Source organism: Myxocyprinus asiaticus, chromosome 5 (assembly GCF_019703515.2).
Source record: "Myxocyprinus asiaticus isolate MX2 ecotype Aquarium Trade chromosome 5, UBuf_Myxa_2, whole genome shotgun sequence".
Classification (NCBI taxonomy): domain Eukaryota; kingdom Metazoa; phylum Chordata; class Actinopteri; order Cypriniformes; family Catostomidae; genus Myxocyprinus; species Myxocyprinus asiaticus.
In genome coordinates, this window is record NC_059348.1 from 45,563,057 (window position 1) to 45,581,109 (window position 18,053).

The window sequence follows — 18,053 nt, forward strand, 5'->3', positions numbered from 1 at the left end:
CAATTTATTGTACGTGATTGTGGATTGATCTTAATGGCATATAGATCCGATGCTGCAAACATGACACTTCCAGGAGTGCCAACACAAATATCTTGTATCATGCACATCGACAAGTGCACGGAGAACAAATGAATGGCCACTCTTTGTGATTAATTTAATCATGGTTGACATCCGTTTATTTATTAAAGTTGCTTTTCCACACCATTCAAAATAATACATGGCTGTCACGGAATTAGCCCACAATACAAAAAACATATTTCTGTGCACAAAGATGTTTTAAATTAAAAATAAATACACAATAGGCTACTAGGAGAAAAACATCAGTCTGCATTTTTGGAACACAAACAGCCCAATTCTATAAAATTATTGTTTAGCTCTCTTTTGAAAAAATGCTGGTAAAAGTCCCTGTATGAAATTAAATTACCAAACTAAATTTTGTTTATTTTTAGACCTGTATATGCCTTTTCTTTACACAAACTTAAATTAGCCTTACCCTGTTCTGTAGACAAAAAAAAGTCGGCTGAATTACATTATCAGAATGTTCTGCACTTTTTTCAAGACTATAAACTATCAGAACTATTTGTCCAATGCTGAGTTCACTTTCAGAAAATGAGCTTTTGAAATTTTTTAAATGTTTAATATTTTAAATCTAACCCTCTTTACCTCGGATCACATTTGCTGAGCTTCTTCAGAAAATGTAAATTGCATTATGACGCTAAAATTAATTTTAGATGACAATCAAATTCAGTTGGTCGTTAAAAGTTGCTGGACAAATATGTGGGAAATAATGCAGTTGTGATGGCAATGCTTGAGATTAGATGATTGTTCAAAATAGCCTATTGAATATAAGGAATGTATCTTATGTATCATTGGGAATGTATCAGGAGTGGTGGTGGCGTAGTGGACTAAAGCACTAAACTGGTAAGCAAAAGGTTGTTGGTTCAATCCCCACAGCCACCACCATTGTGTTCTTGAGTTAGGCACTTAACTCCAGGTTGCTCCAGGGGGATTGTCCCTGTAATAAGGGCACTGTAAGTCGCTTTGGATAAAAGCGTCTGCCAAATGCATAAATGTAAATGTAAATCTTATGTAAACCCTGATATTACACCGCATCAGTATTTCTTTATTAGCTGTGCACACAGCATATACACATTGATTGATGGTCCTTAAAGTAAAACCGAAGGTTTCCCCCACTACTTGGTGCAGGTTGCCAGCTTGAACAGGGCCATGACGATTCGCTTTCGGGTCGGAACTCGTGGCAACCTGCGATAGGCGCAACATCAGGACCAATATTACAGTCCTATCAGAAGGGCAACTGCTCCCTTTTGATTGCAATTCCTCCTTTTCTGGTTGCTTTTATTTGTGAAATTAAAATGGCAGTAAGCTGACTCATTTCAGTGAATTGTCTCAATACTCTCCCCATTTTACCAAAACTTCGGAGGAAACAAATTAGGGACATCTGGGAGGCGAATTAGCGATAAACACACATTTCTGTATGGAAATGGCTTAAGGGCAGATTTCTTTTGTGACAAAGTTTATTTTTAGGCATGATGTCATCACACCATTTTTGTCAATAAAAGGCCATTTGAATGGAAACAGGCAGAAGACGAAGATTTGTTTTACGCATTTTCACTTTGTCGATAACAAAATAGTGTGAAAAGTGGATGGAAACTAGGCTATTGAAGTAACTGAACAGAATTATGAGAGAGAAAAAACTTTTTGTTGTGTCAAATATTTGTGTATGTGTGTTTCATTGTATGTATATATACCATCTGACTGTAGCTTCACTCATTAGTATGCACTAGTTTATTACAAATCATTGTACTTTAAAGGGATGGTTCACCCAAAATAAAAAATTATTTCATCATTTACTCACCCTCATGCTATCCCAGATGTGTTTGACTTTCTTCTGCTGAACTCAAATGTTTAGAAGGATATTTCAGCTCTGTAGGTTCAGACAATGCAAGTGAATGGTGGTCATCTGACGGTCCAAATATCACATTAAGGCATCATAAAAGTTGTCTATACGACTCCAGTGGTTTAATCAATGTCTTCTGAAGAAATCCAGTCGGTTTTGGTTGAGAACAAACCAAAATGTAACCCCTTTTTCACTGTAAATCTTGCCATTGCAGTCTCTCCAAATATTCTTCTAAAACCTTCATTTATGTTCTGCAGAAGATAGAAAGTCATGCACATCTGGGATGGCATGAAGGTGAGTAAATGATGAGAGTATTTTCATTTTTGGGTGAACAATCCCTTTATTCCATGTATTTTAGTGTATCACACACACACACACACACACACACACACACACACACACACACAGGACGTACATTTTAAAAATGAAGTCTGTCATTTTTCCAATGTTTCAATATTCAAGTATTTTTGCTTTCATTTATTCTTGCTTTCCTTCATACTTGCTTGCTTTTTCTTTCTTTCTTGCTTTCTTTCTTTCTTGCTTTCTTGCTTTCTTTCTTGCTTTGAGCCATGATGTGCCATGATTATCCATGATGTGCCATGATGATTTGTACCCTAGCCATGATGGCACCGCAGATTGCTGCCTCAGTGTGGAGCTCTCCAATTCTTTTGTTGTTTTTGTTTGTTTGTCCTGTGTTTAGTCATTTTTTTTCCAATCAGTTTACCAGGGACAAACTGCTGAACATTCGGCACCCGGTTTTTGACTCTTCGGATGTTTTGCTGGACATTTTAGTCAGAGGTGCAGCTGTGTTGTTTAAGCGTGCTATAAAACGAAGTTGAGGGAAGTGAGCCGGCATGCTGGTCAAGCTCTGACAACGTGGCTTTCGAACAGCGCTGCCGAGTATTCATCTAACAAACCTCCACTATCTCCCTAACAAAACAGACAAACTACATCTCCTCACCGTACAGTCATGGACTTTTCAAACTCTGCTGCCTTGTAATTCACAGAAACCTGGCTGAGTGAAGCCATTCTGGACTGCGCATTACATCTGCCGGGCTTTCAGCTGTTCAGAGCAGATCATATTGCGAAGTTAAGGGGGAAAACGAGAGGTGGTGGAACATGCTTTACATCAGTGAAAGTTGGTGTAGAGATGTAACAACATTAAAGAAGATGTGCTGTCCTAATTTGGAAGTGGTCTCTATGAACTGTAAGCCTTTCTATTCGCCACGGGATTTTTTATATTCCTCCACATGCGTGCGTGAATGCAGCGCTGCAACAGCTGGCTGATCAGATCACAGACACGGAGCAACAACACCCGGACTCACTTATTATTATTCTCTTCAGTTTTAACAAAGCCAAACTCACCCATGAACTGCCAAAATACAGACAGCACATAACATGCCCCACCAGGGACAGAAATATACTGGACCACTGCTACACAACATTAAAGGATGCATATCGCTCTGTCCCAAGAGCAGCTTTGGGACTCTCTGATCACTGTCTGATTAATCTTCTTCCAACCTACAGGCAGAAACTAAAATCAGCTAAACCTGTAGAAAAGACTGTAAAGAATGGACCAATGAAGCAGAGCTGGAACTACAAGCCTGCTTTGACTGCACTGATTGGAGTGTTTTTGACCTTAACTTCACACAAACACAACACCTCCTGCTACCATCCTCATCCCTCCTAACTGCTACTCAATCTGCACTTAAGATCTATGAAGAGGAGGTGTCCCTGGTCTTCCGGGGAAAAAAAAGACAAGGAAAGCACAAGGCTCAGACTTTGTTTCACCCACACGTCTAAAATCCTGTGCTGACCAGCTGGCTCCCATCTTCACACAGATCTTCAACAGATCACTAGAGTAGTGTGAAGCTCCCTGTTGCTTCAAACGCTCCACTATAATCCCTGTCCCAAAGAAACCCAAGATCAAATGACTTAATGGCTACAGACCCATCGCTCTGACGTCTGTGGTCATGAAGTCATTTGAGAGACTGGTGTTGGCCCACCTGAAGGACATCACTGGACCCATTCTAGATCCCCTTCAATTTGCTTATAGAGCAAACAGGTCTGTGGATGATGCAGTTGACATTGGATTGCATTATATCCTGCAACATCTGGACAGACCAGGGACATATGCAAGGATCCTTTTTGTGGACTTCATTTCAGCTTTAAACACCATCATCCCAGCTCTCCTATGAAATAAATTAACCCAGCTATCTGTTCCCACATCTATCTGCCAGTGGATCACCAGCTTTCTGACAGACAGGCAGCAGCTAGTGAGACTGGGAAAATTAACCAGCACATGTACGATCAACACTGGTGCCCCCCAGGGTTGTGTGCTCTCCCCACAACACTTCTCCCTGTATACCAATGACTGCACATCCAAGGACCCCTCTGTTAAGCTCCTGAAGTTTGCAGATGACACTACTGTCATCGGCCTCATCCAAGATGACGATGAGTCTGCATACAGAAGGGAGGTTGAACAGCTGGCTCACTGGTGCAGTCATAACTACCTGGAACACACTCAAAACAGTGGAGATGATTGTGGACTTTGAGGAACACCCCAACATTGACCCTGCGCACCATTCTAAACAGCACTATGACAGCAGTGGAGTCATTCAGGTTCCTGGGCACTATCATCTCACAGGACCTGAAGTGGGAGACCCACATTGACTTCATTGTGAAAAAGTCCCAGCAGAGGTTGTAATCCGTTAACCAGTTGAGGAAGTTCAACCTGCCACAGGTGCTGCTAATCCAGTTCTACTCAGCAGTCATTGAGTCTGTCTTCTTTACTTCAATAACTGTCTGGTTTGATTCAGCTATGAAATCAGACATCAGAAGACTACAAAGGACAGTTCAGACTGCTGAGTGGATTATTGGTTGCCCCTTGCCCTCCCTTCAAGAACTGTACACTTCCAAAATTTGGAAAAGGGCTGGTAAAATCACTCTGGACCCCACTCACCCTGCCCATTACCTTTTTGGACTGTTGCCTTCTGGTCGATGCTACAGAGCACCAGAACCATTAGGCACACAAACAGTTTTTTCCCTCAGACTGTCCATCTCATGAACAGTTTAAAAACTGTACTATAATTACATGCAATACACAGCGTAGTCAATTATATTATTTAACATATCAAACCTTTTCTGCATTATATTCCCTTGCACTGTATATAACAGATTTGTATTTGTACATACTATATATATTTTTGTCTTATTGTGTATTTCTATATATACTTATGCTGGCGGCCAGAAGTTTGGAATAATGTACAGATTTTGCTGTTATGGAAAGTAATTGGTACTTTTATTCACCAAAGTGGCATTCAGCTGATCACAGTGTATAGTCAGGACAATAATAACGTGAAAAATTACTATTACAATTTGAAACAAATGTTCAGAACTTCTTACACTGCGTGCGCAATTATTAGGCAAGTGAGTATTCTGATCTTATCATTATTTCCATGCACATTTTCCAACTTTAAACCATATAAACTTGAATGCTTATTGAATTCAATTATTTTCAGGTGGTATGTATTTGTGTAATGAGTAGGGTAGTAATGAGGTGCAATGAGAGTGACTCTTGATGGACCAGATGTTTGGGCCCGTGGCAGGATCACTAATGGCACAGGGCACCACTTCGAGTCAGGTGCCGGCAAGGTGGAGGAGTACTTGTATGGGCTGCTATCATTAAGGATGAGGTAGTTGGACCTTTTCGAGTTGAAGATGGACTTAAACTCAACTCTCAAACCTACTGCCTGTTTCTGAAAAGTACTTTCTTCAAGCAGTGGTACAGGAAGAAGTCCTCAGCATTCAAGAAGGACATGATATGTATGCAGGACAATGCTCCATCACATGCATCCAAATACTCCACTGCTTGGCTAGCCAGCAAGGGCCTCAAAGATGCCCAAATAATGACATGGCCACCTTCCTCACCTGACTTAAATCCTACTGAGAACTTATGGGCCCTTCTCAAACATGAGATTTATAGTGAGGGAAGACAATACACTTCTTTGAACAGCATTTGGGAGGCTGTGGTTGCTGCTTCAGCGAAAGTTGATTGTGAACAGATCAAGAAACTGACAGACTCCATGGGTGGAAGGCTCATTGCATTTATTGAAAAGAAGGGTGGCTATATTGGTCACTGAATATTTTTGAAAGGCCAAAAATGTTATTTAATTGTTATTTTGTGTTACTTATTTGTTGCACTTACTCTAAAAATTGCGAATAAACAATTGAGTTGGGAGAAATTCTTTTGAAATTTAGTTGCCTAATAATTGTGCACACTAATAGTTGCCTAATAATTGTGCACCCTTATATTTTCCCCTGAGAAGGACAAAACTCACTTTTTCTTTGTTAAACATTCAGGTCTGAGGTTCCATAACATTTTGGATTGACTGAGAGCATTGTGTTTGTTCAACAATAAAATAAATCCTGAGTAATACAACTTGCCTAATAATTGGGCACGCAGTGTAAACTACTTACAAAGAGTTCTTATAAAAAAAATCCTCCACATGCCTCAATGACAGCTTTGCAGATCCTTGGCATTTAAGCTGTCAGTTTGACCAGATACTCAGGTGACATTTCACCCCACGCTTCCATTCCGTAGCACTTGCCATAGATGTGGCTGTCTTGTCGGGCACTTCTCACGCACCTTACAATCTAGCTGATCCCACAAAAGCTCAATGAGGTTAAGATCCACAACACTCTTTTCCAATTATATGTTGTCTAATGTCTGATTCTTTGCCCACTCTAACCTTGTCTTTTTGTTTTTCTGTTTCAAAAGTGGCTTTTTCTTTGCAATTCTTCCCATAAGGCCTGCACCCCTGAGTCTTTTCTTTACTGTTGTACATGAAACTGGTGTTGAGCGGGTAGAATTCAATGAAGCTGTCAGCTGAGGACATGTGAGGCGTCTATTTCTCAAACTAGAGACTCTGATGTACTTATCCTCTTGTTTAGTTGTACATCTGGCCTTCCACATCTCTTTCTGTCCTTGTTAGCGCCAGTTGTCCTTTGTCTTTGAAGACTGTAGTGTACATCTTTGTATGAAATCTTCAGTTTTTTGGCAATTTCAAGTATCGTATAGCCTTCATTCCTCAAAATAACGATAGATTGACGAGTTTCTAGAGAAAGCTGTTTGTTTTTTGCCATTTTTGACCTAATATTGACCTTAAGACATGCCAGTCTATTGCATACAGTAGCAACTCAAAAACAAACACAAAGACAATGTTAAGCTTCATTTAATGAACCAAATAGCTTTCAACTGTGTTTGATATAATGGCAAGTGATTTTCTAGTACCAAATTAGCAATTTAGCATGATTACTCAAGGATAAGGTGTTGGAGTGATGGCTGCTGGAAATGGGGCCTGTCTAGATTTGATCAAAAATGACTTTTTTCAAATAGTGATGGTGCTGTTTTTTACATCAGTAATGTCCTGACTATACTTTGTGATCAGTTGAATGCCACTTTGGTGAATTAAAGTACGAATTTCCTTCCGAAACAGCAAAATCTGTACATTATTCCAAACTTTTGGCTATCAGTGTATATTTCACTTTTTATTTTTATTCTATTTTTGTATTATCTCTGTCTTGTTGTTGTAGTGTTTGTGCACTGGAAGCATCTGTCACCAAGAACAATTCCTTGTATGTGGAAGCATAATTGGAAATAATGCTCATTCTGATTGTTTTGCTTGCTTTCATTCTTTCTAGCTGCTTGCTTTCATTCTTTCTAGCTGCTTGCTTTATTACTTGCTTTCTTCCTTGCTCTCTGACTTATCATGCTTAAAAGCACCCCTTCCTTAGCTGAATAATGCATTTAACTGTCTAAAGCCCTGTGCTTTGTTTAGACTAAGGGATATGTGCAGGTGTATATTATTTTTTTAAATGTTATTGGAGAGGATTGGGTACAGAATTAATTGGAATGCATTTGAACTGCCTTCAAAGTCTTTCAAAATATTTGAGCGTTTGAGTGGTGCCATGGCAACAGAGATTACCTGTTTGTTACTGAAACTTTAATTAGTATGTGTGTGTCACTGGTAGTGTGGTGTAGCTCAGATAATGAAGTGACACTTTAGTGAGCATAGGATCTTGTGCTCCTCTTACCTGCTCAGTAGAGTATCAGGTGAAACATTGCTTTGTGAGTAAGAAAGTGTGAGTGTGAGGGTTCTACAGACAGAAGATGAATTCCTTCAAACTCTTTAGAAAGGGAATAACTTTGGATCTCCTTGCAGAAAGTTTTTCACAGGTGTGTGTATGTTGAACAGATGTGATGCACAACTTGCAAGTCTTCTTCATGGGTCTTTTCGTCACGTGTAATACATCTTAAATGTGACTTTATTCATCATATGTAAATGTTCTTTTATTAATTCATTTTAAATGGTTTTAAATAGATTTTTGTTTGAAGTGTATATGAATGTTTTTGTTGTTGTTGTTGGTTTTGTAGAGTGTATCTAAAGTTTTGAAAGTGGTCACCATTTTTGTCAGTTTTTCACCATTGTTAAATCTGCCTTGACTGGTTCATTTTAAATGGTCCTGCAATGTGACACATTCATTTTTGAAAGTGCAAATATTCCACGTTGTCTCTCAATAATATGAGAACACACAAACAAATATAATTATAAAAAGCACAATAATTATTAAATTATTAAATAATGCTGTTTAACCTTGTGCAATTTAAATTAATTTAAACTGACCGATCTCAGTTCAGATGACTCTGAGCTGTCAGTAAAGGGTTAAACCTTCGACGTATGGAGTAATGTGATAAAACAACATGGCGCCGAACACAGCGAGTTTGTCTTTTGGGAGAAACGCCAACAAAACTACATCTGGTAAGAAACCTAATTACGTTTTTACACTGAAACCTGTTTCAGTGAAAAGATTAGCATCTCTAGTTTCATCTGATATGCCATTTTTAATATTTGAGCGATTTATCGCGAAACGGCACACCGTTAAACACAATGTACATTATACTGGACAATAGCGCTAGTTTTTTATTAGAAATCCTATATTTACTGTGCATTATCACATTTTTTCTTTCAGAGGGTTTATATGGAGTTAGGATGAAAATAAGGTGCATTTCAAAGTGTTCTGAAACTAGTGCAGACAGACAGCACACTGGAAGTTAAGTCATTTTTATTTGTATAGCACATTTTACATCACACATAATTTCAAAGCAGCTTTACAGAAAATCATGCTTTAACAGAAAATGAAACTGTAATATCTATAAAGTCTTAGAGTCATCACTGTGTATTTAGATTATAATATGATTGTAAATTTTATTTAGAACCCTAGTGAGAAGCTGAAGGCGAATGTGGCAAGTAAAACAAAACTCCATAAGATGTTGGTTAATGGAGAAAAATAACCTTGGGAGAAACCAGGCTGACTGTGAGGGTTTCCTCAACAGGCTAAATAGCATGAATATAACGGCAATATTAGTTATTTATGTGCAGTGCAAGTCTTTTTGTAAACTAAATAAGTGTTAAGGGCCAGTGTTTAGACAAATATTTTGTATGAACAGTAAGATTAATAACTAATGTCTTTGAAGTTCATCCTGGATTAACTGCAGAAGTTCACATAGATGCACTGTCCTTTGTTAGTTGGCTGATGAAGGCTTTTGTTGGCAATTAATTGATAGTCTATGTATTCCTTTCAAGAGTGTAGTCCATAATTAGACCAAGGTGATGCAGGCTGAGATCAGTGAGGTGCATCGCAGTTCAACCGGCAGGTCATTTCGGTGAGGTCCATCCTAAATCCAAGGTTCAGGCAGTGGCATATGAAGTATCCCATGTCTTACCGTTTTGAGTTGGCATCAGTTCATCCTCTGAAGTCCATCGTAGTAGATTGAAGTGATATCTGGATGGCACCGGCTGCAGTTAGTCGTCATCACTCAGCAACATGTAGCAGTGGAGTCCGAAACCAAGCAGGAACGGAGCTCGATCCGGCCAACTCTGGTAACCTTGGGATAGATCCCGAGGTTGATACAGGGAAACAAATAATAATGTTAGCGTAGATGCCATTCAGTTTATTGTAGAGCTATAGATTATGAGAAATGTTTCCAGTTCCGGCAGACCTAACTAAAGCAGCCTAATTATGAGTTGATGGATAAAATAGGTGTATGCCTGGCTAAATAGATGAGTCTTTAGATTAGACTTAAACTGAGTTAGCGTGTCAGTGTCCCGAACAGTGTTAGGGAGACTATTCCATAGCTTAGGAGCTAATTATGAAAAGGATCTACCTCCTTTTGTGAATTTTGATATTCTAGGTGCTATTAACAGGCCAAAATTTTGTGGCCGTAATGAACGTGATTAATTATTGCATAATAGAAGGTCACTTAAGTACTGCGGAGCTAGACCATTCAAAGCTTTGTACGTAATAAACAGAATTTTTAAATTAATGCGAAATTGAACAGGTAGCCAATGTAACAACAATAAAATGGGGCTAATATGATCATATATCTTGGTTCTAGTCAGCACTCTGGCTGCTGCATTTTGAACCAATTGAAGTTTATTTACTGAACTTGCAGGACATCCTCCCAGTAATGCATTACAATAATCTAGTCTTGAGGTTATGAAAGCATTAATTAGTTTTTCGGCATCAGCAACAGAGAGCATGTGTTGTAACTTAGCTATATTTCTGAAGTGGAAGAATGCTGTTCTACAAATATTGGGAATCATCCTATAGATTTCCATTGAGGCTAAATGCATTCATTCCTAAAATCTGACTAAAAGTTCACTTTCAGGCTGCAGTTGATGTTTGGACCATTCAACATGTTTGGCAGACATGGGACAATGATAATCAGTACATAGATTCAGAATTTATAATGTATAATTTTATTTTAACATGGTTTGCAGTGATTGGATGATGCTGGCCATTACTGTGAATCAGATGCTATCATGCTAATTTCTGATTGGTAAAATGCTTCAGCACTGGCTATCACTTGTTTGTTTGACCGTGCAAAGAGAAAACATTGAAGTTTTGTTGCCAAAGTAGAAAAAAATTGTGACATAAGTCATATCAGGTCAAATAATTTTTATTTGTGCTTTTCCCAATGCACATTGTTTCAAAGCATCTTTACAGAAAATCAGCTGTAATGTCTGTAACATCTCAAAACATGAATAACCAACACTCCTGGAAACAGAATAAAAAAGTAGATAACTTTTTATAGCTTGGTAACTTAGTCCTGCTGTCCTAATATGTGGATATCAATTTGTAGGAAAACTAAAAATTATTTTTATTTTTGCTACTAGTTACAAATCAAAAAGGGAAATGGAAAATGCATACAGCACTCACTCTTGGGTCTCAGAAGGTTAAAATAATTTTATATTGAGTATACTGTGGCTTGTCACACCACAGAATATATCAACTTTCCAGTATTATTTCATGTCTAATATACCCAAAATGAAATGTATATGGTTTTTGTAGGGATTTTATGTGAGAGTAGTACATTCTGGGTAAATCGTTTTTCTTGTGTTTTCAGGAAGAAGAGGAGAATGGCAGGATAGAACCGGTGGGACGTGCAGATACGTGTTTAGAACACATGGGAGTGAGATCACTAGAGTGAGTGTTTCACACACACACACTCACACAGCACATACACTGAAGACTGACAGCAGCAGTGATGTTATTTTATGTGAATCTCTCCTTCACGCTGTCAGTTTGATCTGCAGGTAATGAAACTGTTTTCAGCACATTTGAGTTTGATTGCTGAAGATAGAACTCTGAAATCAGGATAAAATGTTTTCCATTAATCTCTCTTACAAACTGTCATCTGTATTCTCTCTCTGGTCTTTTACAGTTCTGACAAAAGTTTTGCTGTTCTTCTGTAGTAGAGTAGACTGTTCTTCTTGATTTTCTGATGTGATGACATTAATACAGCTGTGAGAGAAAGTTTGTGACCCTTTAGGAATGATGTAGGCCAGCTCACATTTTAGGACCAGCTAATGCAGGGCTACAGTTTATAAATAATTCATAGGCTTTCTCTCACTGCTTTATTAATAAATACTCCTTTATTCTGTGCAAAAGAGACTTATTTCATTATTTGCAGCTGAAAGCATTGTTGTGAATCTGTGTAGTCTTTATGAAGGATACCTTATATGAGTGTACAGTTTGAGTGACTGACCGTCTGACTCCGCCCCTGCATGATCTGACCCCGCATATACATGTTCAGACTCCGCCCTGATCCTTCAGAGATCCTTCTCTTATATTTTCGTTTTTTTTTTTTTTTTTTTTTTCTTGGGCCTCTAGTGATATTGTGAAACTGGTGGAAGTGTCTAATGATGGAGGTCCACTCGGCATCCACGTGGTGCCCTTTAGCGGCCGTGATCGCAGGTAACACTCTGTGCATGTATGTTCTTGCCTGAAACTGTGGGCGTTTATGCAGAAATACACACAAAATGTGAGCTCACTGGTTCTCTTTGCTGATCAGATGTGACATTGCCACTACCAATACAAAATTTGAATGCAAGTTTGAATCCGGCTCACAACAGTTCCTGATCCCATTTCGCCTTCTGTGCCCCATCATTTACTGTCCTATCATATCAGTAAATGTGCAAAAAGGCAAACAAAAATGATTTTAAATTGTGGAACTGATAACAAAACATTTAAATCTTACTCATGGGCACTCAAAGTGCATTTTTGCATCTCTGTAACTATCATCAACATTTTTATGAACATCTTTTCAACATTTTTACAGAGGACATGTTAATGAGGAAAATTAGCCCAAAACCTAAAATATTATTTTGTGAATTAAAAAGATCTTTTGGAAATAGAGTATTCATATATTGTGCTCCTTGGATATTCTAAACCCATTAAGGTTTCTGCTTTAGACCCTTTTAAAGTCCTTCCACTCTATCATCTGACCCAGTTTGCAAGTATACTGAGTAAACAGTGTTTGGTTTGAGGTGACTAAATGTTTGCCTGACTCTAAAGAGTCATTGAAACCTCTGCAGAGAGCACGTAAGTGTCTGTCCAGAGGAGAAAGAGTGTCTAAACAGCATCTGTATGTGAGTGAGCACCAGGCAAACTAATCTAGCTAAAAGCATCTTTATACCTCTGTGATCTGCAGTGAGCCCCAGCAACAGCTCATAGAGTTATAAAACACATTATTTATCATGAAGAATTAGCCTTCATTCACAAATGCTTTGTCATTCTGTATTACATTCAAGTTCATTCAATTCAATATCAATCAAATTAATGTTTCATTCAAAATGTGTGACACTTATGACTAAATAAATAATACAAATCAGACTCAGACTTGGATCAGGTGTCTGTTTGTGTGGATCACTAGTGTGTATGTGTGTGTTGCAGGACGCTGGGTCTGCTGGTGAAGCGATTGGAGCGTGGAGGAAAGGCTGACGTTCAGGGTTTGTTTCAGGAAAATGACTGCATCATTCGGATCAATAATGGAGACCTACGGAACGTCCGCTTTGAGCAGTGAGATTTGACCTCTGACCTCTGTTTAAAGTGCCTGGCCATCCCTTAATTTACATATTGTGCCTCTCCAAAATGCATTAACTTTCTTGATCAAAAACTTCCAAACAATAAGCAATTCTCTGCTTATCCATGCATCCATCCGTCCGTCCATCCCTTCCTCCCTCCCAAAATATCAGCTGATTGACTGGCCCTGCTGATTTATCATTCTTACACCACATTTAATTGTAATGATGAAATTTACTTCATTCAAGCTTTACTATTGAATGTCAGTTCATTTTGGGACTGACTCTTCGAGGAGTGACCAGTTCTTTTAATCAGCCAATTGGGCACAGTTATTGGCTTATGATATTCTCAGTATGACTAAATATCAGATGATTAATTGTCCGATATATCAGTTTAAGGCTACATTTAATTGTAATAATCACACACACTTCATTAAAGTTTTGGCTCATTAAATAAAATGTCTTTGTAAATGTCTGTTTGTATGCTCTCAGAGCTCAGAACATGTTTCGTCAGGCAATGCGTTCTCCTGTCATCCTGTTCCATGTGGTCCCATCCTCTATGAGATCCCAGTACGAACAGATATCCCATAATGAAAACAACCCCAGGATGAACTTTGACCTTTCTGGACGCTTCAGCCCAGACTCCCTCATTAACGAGCCAGTTGGCAACACTCTAGTGGATCACGCAGCTCACCGACTGGCACAGCACAGGCCACTCCCACCTAATAACCAATCAGATATCAGTTCTTCCCTTCATCATCCTATTGGTTCAGCAGGGAAACCTCCATCAGGCCACACCTCCTCTCCCCAAAGAGGCTTAAGCCCCACCCCCATAACAGGCTTCACTAAAAAGGTCGGGCGGAGACAAGGAATCCAGCTTAGAAAAGGTCAGTCAAAACTTCCTGATGCTCTCAATAAACTACATTCTTCTTAGCTGGATTAGGGGTTGCACTGACTGGTCAATTAGTTTGCACTAGCCACTAGTCAACGCGTTGGGTCTGTGTTGAATACTAAGGGATCACATGACTTCTGTTGCTCTTTTTCTGTACATGGCGATGGGAAAATTCGAATCCAGACAGGAATACAAACTGCGTCCTAGTATAGCTGTGGGTCAATATTTTTGCATAGTTGCATTTGCTGTTTTAAATGCCAGATTCATGCAAGCAGGACATTCTTTCCAGTCACTCACTCTGAATTAAAGTATACTTTATTGTCCCCAAAGGGAGATTTGTTGTGGACTTCATGTTGCTGCATAGACAAAATAAGAAAAAAAACGCATCACAAAAGCATCAAACATTACCGCACAGACACACAAATAGTACATGCAATATAATAAAAAACATATCATCTAAACTGCTATTAAACATTCGCACAGATACAGGTACAAATGAAATCTTGTATCTATTTAATTTGCAAAATGGAACTCTATATCTTCTCCCGGAGGGAAGCAATTCATACTGTGAATACAAAAAATGAGTTTGATCGCATAAAATCTTCTGCACCTGATTAAAAATGCATTGCTCATATAAACCCTGAAGATTAAGATGTTCTTCCTGCCCAACAATTTTCATTGCTGTCATTACCAGGTGCACCAATTTAGATTTGAGCTGTATAGTTAGGTTCCCAAACCATACCGTAATGCCATACCTGACAATACTTTCTAAAACAGCTTTGTAAAACAACAACATAATATCCTTGTTAACCCCATAAAGACGTAGTCTGCGTAAAAAGTACAATCTCTGGTGCAGACGGGTGCAAACCCATTCAGTGTGTGTTTTCCAAGTAAATGAACTATCTATATAAACGCCCAAATACTTATAAGTCTGCGTTTGAGTAATGTGTTGGTCATGTATAACCACTTGACGATGGTCACCTATACATTTGGGATCAAAGACAATCTCCTCAGTTTTCTTTGTGTTTATTATTAACTTATTATCACACCAGTCAACAAACCGGCTTATTTCTGACTGGTTGATAGTGCTAATATTGTCCTGCGCATAAAGTAAACTTAAAATAGCTGTGTCATCCGAATATTGTGTGAATGCTTGATTCAGCACTCATTTGTAAAAAGTGTAAAAAGAATTGGTGAACTAACACAGCCTTGCGGGACCCCTGTACTAATATTTTTTGTTGTTGTGAGAGACAGTTATTTACTTTCACACACTGAGTTTTATCATTTAAAAAAGAAAAATACCATTTAATAATAGATGGGTTTACACTCAACTGCTTCATCTTTTTAATTAACAAGTGGGGTTGAATAGTGTAAAAGCAGAGCTAAAATCGATAAAAAGTAAACGAGCATAAGCTCTACGATCCTCTAAATGTTTCAAAATCAAGTGCATGATGCTGTTAATAGCATCCTCAGTTCCCCTCCCTTGTTTATAGGCAAACTGTAAAGGATCTAAATCCTTTACAGTTTAACACAGCGTCAGAAACCACGTGAGACATTTATACAAGTTAAACACTGATTTATTGACTTACTGACTACTTTTCTGGACGACTAGTTAAAATGAGTATTCATGCAAGCCCTAACATGAAATTTTGTACAAATAACAATGTTCTCTGTGGCTTTCAAAAACATGAAACTTCTATGTGTGTCCTGTAGAGTTGTGAATCTTCACTGGCCTCATGATTCGATTATGATTCAAATAGTAACAATTCGATTACATAACAATTCTCAATGCATCACGATGCATCTTGTCCCCTAATTTTATCAATACACACCTTCAGTATTAAATAGTATTAAATTATTACTTTTGAATTAATCGATCCCTAGCCTATAACTATAACAACAACTATCGATTGCTGTCCAGGATGGCTACATGAGATATCTGCTTCTGTGAGAGTGAAGATGTCAGCTTCTCCTTTCCTCACCACAGGAATAGTAAAGCAACAAAAAGTATAGATATATAGTATAGTTGATGCAAAATGCTTTACAGATCAAACAAACAAAATGACAGAGTGATATAAAACAGGTTGATTTAAAGTTAAATATATAAAACATAATAAAATAAATAAAAACATTTAAATACAGCATGTATTTATCCATTTCAAACTATTCAAAAGCTACAGAATAAAAATATGTTTTTAAAGAAGATTTAAAAATGGCTAATGATGAAGCTGACCACACATGGAAAGGGGGATTATTCCATAGATTAGGACATATCACAGAAAAGGCATGGTCACCCTTAGATCTATAGCAGCAATGAGGAACCCTCAATAGAAGTTGATCAGAACACCTGAGCGCTCTGGTTGGGGAGTAAGGGTGTAGAAGGTCACTGATATATTGGGGCGTGAGACCAGATAGTGCCTTGTCGACAAAAATCAGAATTTTAATATCGACACTGTTCTCCTTACCTGGCACAACCAGGCCAGGTAAGGAGGACATGAAGGAACCTAAAATCAGAACTTCAGTTTTGCTTTCATTTAATTGTAAGAAACTGTTTGCCAGCCATTGTTTAATATCTTTTAAGCAATTTAGGGTGTCTCAGATGAACAATTCTTGTCTACACTCACGGGGAAATAAAATTGGGAATGATCAGCATAACGGAGATAAGATATGCTGTACTTCTGAAAAATAGAGCTCAGAGGAAGCATATACAGGGAAAATAATAAGGGTCCTAAAATTTACCCTTGAGGGACACCACACTGTAATTGAGCCGACGTAGAAGAAAAATTACCTAAATTTACAGAGAACGTCCTTTCTTTTAGATAGGATGAAAAGCACTAGAGGGCCATACCCTGGATGCCAACCATATATTCTAGACGATTGAGAAGAATATTATGGTCGATAGTGTCGAACGTGGCACTGAGATCTAATAAAACTAAGTGAACCTGAATCCATGGAGAGTAAAATATCATTAGTGACCTTCAACAATGCAGATTCAGTGCTGTGCAAGTGTTTGAAACCAGACTGAAATGTATCTAAAGTGTTAAATGTATTTAGATAGGAGTAGAGCTGCGAATAAACAACTCTTTCCAAAATCTTGGAAATAAAAGACAGTTTGGAGATTGGTCTGTAATTGCTGTGTATTGCCAGATCCAAAAATGTTTTGTTTTTTTGTTTTTTTTTAACAAAGAATGTAGAATTGCATGTTTAAAACCATTTGGAAAAACTCCACTTGCTAATGAGCTGTTAATTATAGCTGTCACACTGGAACTGATAGTCGTGAAAACTTCTTTAAGAAGGCGTGGAGAAAGAATATCCAGTTTGTAACTGGAACACTTCATCTTGGAGACTACACCTGCTTACTGTGCTGATGTAACTGGTTAAAAGTGAGTCAGGGAGCTGGATGGGGAAGGAAATAGTGGTTGATCAAACTGTGAAGGTAAAATAGCACCCTTTAATCTGCTCAATTTTGTGAGTAAAGAAGTTTAAAAATGTTTCACAGGTCTCTTGGGTGGTGTCCAGAAAAGCATTTTTAGTTGGGTTTAAAACAGAATCAATTGTTTTGAACAATACTTTTGGTCGATTTGCGTTATCAGAGATTAATGTAGAGAAAAACTTTGCTTTCGCTTCCCTTACAGCTCTCTGATAGTTAGTTAAACACTCCATTAAATTGTCATAAGAGACCTGAAGCTTGTCTCGTTTCCACTTGCGCTCAGCTTTTCTGCACTTGTCTGAGAGCGTGGGTGATGTCATTTAGCCAAGGCTGTGAAACACCCTTAATTCTCCTTGGCTTGAGCTGAGTGACATTATCAAGTGTAAA

At 38.2% G+C, this 18,053-nt stretch overlaps 1 protein-coding gene across 3 annotated transcripts in view; it reads left to right on the plus strand.

The window, feature by feature from the left end:
- Positions 1-18,053, plus strand: part of LOC127441121 (partitioning defective 3 homolog) — a 144,112-nt gene that overhangs the window by 36,147 nt on the left and 89,912 nt on the right. For all 3 annotated transcript variants that reach the window (XM_051698331.1, XM_051698332.1, XM_051698333.1), the window contains exons 6-9: positions 11,388-11,467; positions 12,155-12,238; positions 13,217-13,342; positions 13,837-14,231. In XM_051698331.1, coding sequence (XP_051554291.1) covers positions 11,388-11,467; positions 12,155-12,238; positions 13,217-13,342; positions 13,837-14,231 — 685 coding nt within the window. The remainder of the gene's footprint in view (positions 1-11,387; positions 11,468-12,154; positions 12,239-13,216; positions 13,343-13,836; positions 14,232-18,053) is intronic.